The sequence below is a fragment of the Chiloscyllium plagiosum genome, chromosome 3, assembly GCF_004010195.1.
Source record: "Chiloscyllium plagiosum isolate BGI_BamShark_2017 chromosome 3, ASM401019v2, whole genome shotgun sequence".
Lineage (NCBI taxonomy): Eukaryota > Metazoa > Chordata > Chondrichthyes > Orectolobiformes > Hemiscylliidae > Chiloscyllium > Chiloscyllium plagiosum.
Window position 1 is genome coordinate 1,021,402 of NC_057712.1, and position 5,498 is coordinate 1,026,899.

A 5,498-nucleotide genomic window follows, 5' to 3' on the forward strand; every position below is an offset into this window, starting at 1 on the left:
CTTTGAGCCAGTTCTGTATCCAAATGGCTAGTTCTCCCTGTATTCCATGAGATCTAACCTTGCTAATCAGTCTCCCATGGGAAACCTTGTCAAACGCCTTACTGAAGTCCATATAGATCACATCTATTGCTCTGCCCTCATCAATCCTCTTTGTTATTTCCTCAAAAAAACTCAATCAAGTTTGTGAGACATGATTTCCCACGCACAAAACCATGTTGATTATCCCTAATGGAGTCACATGTAGGCCAGACCAGGTAAAGCATGGCAGATTTCCTTCCCTAAAGAACAATAATGAGTTGATTTTACAATAAACAACAGCTTTTTGTTCCTTTTTTTGGCCTGACTTCAAATTTCACAATCTGCCATGGTGGAATTTGAACTTGTGTCCCTGGAATATTACCCTGAGGTTCAGGCTACTAATCCAGTGACATGACCATAATGCCACTGCCAAATGCTGGGACTCTATGGAATCTGCTGCCCCTGTCTTTCTTGGTGGCAGGGGTCAAAGGTTTAGAAGGTTCTGTCAAAAGAGCTCTGGTGATTTACTGCAGTACATCTGGTAGGTTGTACACGTTGCTGTCTTTGTGTAAAGGTGGTGAAAGAGCAAATGTTGAAGCTGGTGTTATGGTGTCAGTCAAGGAGGCTGCTGTGTTCTGCATTGTGCCAAGCTTCCTTGGTATAGTTGGAGCTGCACTCACTCAGATAAATGGAACGTATTCTATCATGCTCCTGACTTATGCCTTGTAGATAGGTTTTGGGGAGGCAGGAGGTGAGTTACTTGTCTCAGAATTCCAAGCATCTGTCTTGCTTTCGTAGCCACAGTATGATTACAGCTGGTATAATTCAGTTTTCAGTCAATGGTAACCCCAGGAAGTTGATAGTAGGACATTCAATGATTTATCCTCATTAACTTTCTTGATACCAGCTGCACATTTAATCCGTGTGAAGTAATGTGGGATTGCTGACGTTAAAGGGTTGCTCAATCTACTGACCTGGACTGCCTCATCAAGCCCCATTCCCTGACTCCCAGAGCCTTCAATCACTGAAATCGATGAAAACATCACCTTTCTACACTCCCCTCATTATTAAAGACCCAGTAAAATATTACACACCTTCTTCACACGTGATGATATACTTGTAATGATATTGTCCCTGAAAAAGATAATCTTAGTGGTATTAAATGATTTATTGCAAGGTTTGAAGCTATACTTTGAAAATAATTTCACCAAACAACTTGTTAGATCTCTCAATAGGAATTTCAATATTCCAGTGCTCCTTATAAACAGCAGCTATCAATAAAAACCAAACGACATGAAGATTCATTTGCTTGCTTCACTTTATTCTGGCCATATGCCTTCTAAAACTCAAAGTATATTTCCAGTCCCAACAAGCATTCAGCATTATAAACAGACTAAATGACAGCAGAAATAACTTGTTCATAAACAATGGAAAAAAACTGTAATGGATATGGACTTTGTCAGGCAATCACACAGAATCTCAGTCAATTGCTATCACAACTCTGGTAATACAGGTGCAAATGCTTGGTCCAAGTTAAGGCCATAACAAAAAGTGTCAAAGAGGTAATATAGATCTGACATGAAATCTAGTCATCATACATCTCATTTGATACATAGCTCATTTTTAACAGCACATACAAAAGAAATAGACAATTGGATATACTGCACAGAAACAGGCCTTTCTGTCCAATCAAAATTGTAGAACGAGAACTATTATACATGTTGCACATTGAATATTATCAGTTATTACAAAATAAGCTCCATAAATTCAAACAGGTTTCCCCATTCCAGACCATAACCTCACACTAAACTGAACCAGTGATCTGTGTGCATTTAACTACTCATGGAAATAGTAGCACTAATTTACGTTGAGTATCTGTTCCCAAATGGCCTTAATGAATTTGGAAAATTTAGCTGTGTATTGCACTGCATTGTAGTGTTATTGGCAGGAAGCAGATTCCTGTCACTTTCTTAATGCACTGAATTTTCAAATCACAGAGGGGTATTTGTTGAGTTTCTACCTATACATGCCAACTCAATTTTATTGCACAATTAATGAAGTATTTGAGGGACTGTTACATATTACAAAATAGTCTTTGTCAGAACTGCTGGCATTGAAAGTGATCTCCTCATTCTTGGGAGTTTTCAATTCTATCCAGTGTAATATGGCTCTATGCACAGGTGCACACAACACCTAGATAAAATCTTGCAAGACTCAATAGCACATCATTGTCAGCTTCTAAACATTCTTGTAGCAAACAGCAAAGAATTGGAATGTGTGTTTCTTCCACATGTAATATTTTTCAATAAATTACTGCAAATCTATTTAGCTTACTTAGTTTACAGATTTAAACGTTAGCTCTTAACTCATCACAAATGAAACAGTCCATGGTTTAACTCAAGTCATCAGACTGTACCATTGGAATGAGCAGCACCCTAATCACTGAAATTTATCAGTAGATTTTATGGCTGTGCGAACCTATCTAACATTTCCATTATTGCATTGTAACTCAACCAGACCCTTTAGAAATTAAATCAATGCTACCTATCACAGAGTATTTTGTAACTTAAATTTGCTATTTGTTGAATGGAGCACATACTCCTGAGATTAGGTAAAGCATGCAGCATAAGTGTATCCAATAGAGAATGAGCACTCCAAGACTGAATGGTGAAAAAATACAATATGGAGTCCACAACACATATAGTCTTTGTTCCTAGTGCTTTGTTTTTATCCTCAGAGTTATGAGAATTCCTGAGTGTGCAAAACTACTGGAAATAAGTAAATAACTGCAGAACACCTGCAAAGTATTCAGTTCTCTTCCAACAAATTTGAACAGTAACTATACCCTTATGGTGAAATCACAACTGTCAATGCATTGGTAAAAGTTTGGATTTACATAAAGAAATGCTACTTTAGGCCAGAGTTATGTTTTGGGTACATTTGTATATTTTTTCTGTTACATTATTCTCGGTAACTTTCCCAGATTATTACTGTTGTATACTTTTAGCAAAAAAGTCAGCTGTTACGTGAAATGGCAAAATGCCAGTTTTCTTCCCCCAAACTGGCCACCCAGTTACTGACTATTTTAATTTTGATGACTTGTCACACAATTGATGGAACTTAAGTGGCAACATAATGAAAAAAATCATCAAATAATCAGTTATGAGGAAATGTCAAATCAGATTCGGAACATTAACTCTGTTTTTCTCTCTCCCCAGATGGTGTCTGACCTACTGGGTTTCTCCAGCAGTTTCTGCTTTTATTTTTAATCAAATAATTAACCTGGTTTTAAATAGAAAAGGCCAACTATTGAACTAAACCAGTTGGTGAGAAACCATGTACAAACACCTAAGGTGACATAATTCCTCAATTTCTACAAACTGCCAAGATTGTGGGAATTAGTGAAAACACAACTGAATACAAAATATCAGTAATATCTTTTTATTTATTTACACTTGTTTGGGCATATTATGATACACCTATGTACCAGGTGTGACTTAAACCCAGACCTTTTGGCTCACAGGTATAAACTGTGCCACAAATGTCCTTTAATATTACCTTTATGCTGACACAGTTTTGCTGTTTGTTCTTCAAAATATGAATAAACAATCATGTTTCCCAGTTAATGTTATATTCAGACTGCTCTATATCTGCCAAGGTTTGTTCAGGATTTTGGAGTGTCTAGTCTGTCTAGCATGGATCTGATCCATCAAAGCCAATGATTCCAGAACCACATCATTTACAATGAAGAAATATTCTTCAAAGTTTTATTTTTTGTATCAGATCATGTTGCGTGGAAAGTAATGGTTCAAGTGGCTCTTGAAAGCATGTGTGTTGTTAAAAAAATGCCAGCATCACAATTGAACTTCCTTGTAGTTTTTTCCATTTCTAAAATGACATTTACTCTGAAGGTTTCTTTAAATGCTTGATTAGATTCCCTACAGCGTGGAAACAGGCCCTTCGGCCCAACAAGTCCACACCGACTCGTCGAAGCGCAACCCATCCAGACCCATTTCCCCTCAGACTAATACACCTAACACTATGGGCAATTTAGCATGGCCAATTCACCTAACCTGCACATTTTTGGAATGTGGGAGGAAACCGGAGCACCCGGAGGAAACCCACGCAGACACAGGGAGAATGTGCAAACTCCACACAGTCAGTCGCCTGAGGCAGGAATTGAACCCAGGTCTCTGGCGCTGTGAGGCAGCAGTGCTAACCACTGTGCCACCGTGCCGCCCACTTGACGCTTGTTCTTGACGTTGGGCTCCGCCACATACTTTTTCTGGGAACTTACTTCAGATTTTTGCCAATAAACATGGTTTCACCACAGGAGCACATAAGCTGGCTAACTGTCAATAGTCTTAACATAGTTATTCTTCCCCACCCTACAAACATCAAGCACTCAGTGATGACAGTAAAACACTCGATTAAAAACTGGCCATTACATTATTTCATTTAGTTATTATTCGAGAGGATTATTCGAGAGGCTGAGAGGGTGATTGATAGAAGCTACAGGGACATAGTTACGCTTCTATGTTATTTTGCTTAGTTCACTTTTGTGTATGTGTAATCATTTGAAAACTTAACATAACAACTCACTCTCAGTCTGTACCAAATCGGATTGGCACATGGTCAGCTCTCCAAGGAACAAGGAGAGAAATGGTTGATGATCTCACTGACATATAACATGAACTAATTTGAAAAATAACAACAAAACCTCACTCAACTTAATTTTCAAAGTAAGTAATACATTTTGCTAGATTTGCAGTTCATAAAAAAATTAATGGAACATAAAAAAAAGAAAGCACAGAACTTACAAATGACATTTGTGACAATTCTTTATATTTGAACTATATTCTCTTGAAAATATTAATCATTGAAGTTAATTTCCTCATTTAATGATTTTAAGGAAATTCTATGCATGAAAATTTCTATTAAGTACTCACTTACAAAGTAAACCTCCATGTACGTTCGCTTACATGCATCATATTCATTAAGTCTTAATATGGTTGACAATATTTCTCCATTGAACATTATAAAGAAATAACATTAAAAGATTCAAAGAAAAAAAAACAATCTGCCATTACAAATCTGCCAAAAATACAAATTATTGATACACCAAACATCTTTATACAATATATACAATATTGTGTTACAAATAATAAACTTCAAATTAAAAAAACACTTTGTGATGCTAAGGATAATGCAGTCTGATACATGTTTGGAATGGAATTGCTAGCTTAAACCAAACATATTTTTCACTGAAGCTTAACTTGGGTTATTTCATGAGGCAGCAGGAAGTGGTGCAAGTCTGCATGGACTATAATTTTTACAATTGTTAACAAAGTTACTGTCAACATCTTTTGATATCTTAACCATTTGCAAGCACTTTCAGATATTTTCTTCACTGGACAATGCATTGTCTAATTAAATCAGAATCTATTCCTTTTTTTTGGAAAAACAAAATAAAAGTTAAC

The 5,498-nt window shown here is 36.6% G+C and overlaps 1 protein-coding gene across 1 annotated transcript in view; it reads left to right on the forward strand.

The window, feature by feature from the left end:
- The window catches only part of LOC122548589 (kinesin-like protein KIF3C), a 198,799-nt gene extending 195,657 nt beyond the window's left edge, over positions 1–3,142 (forward strand). The window contains exon 8 of the mRNA XM_043687424.1: positions 3,026–3,142. Coding sequence (XP_043543359.1) covers positions 3,026–3,142 — 117 coding nt within the window. The remainder of the gene's footprint in view (positions 1–3,025) is intronic.
- Positions 3,143–5,498: the final 2,356 nt, after the last annotated feature.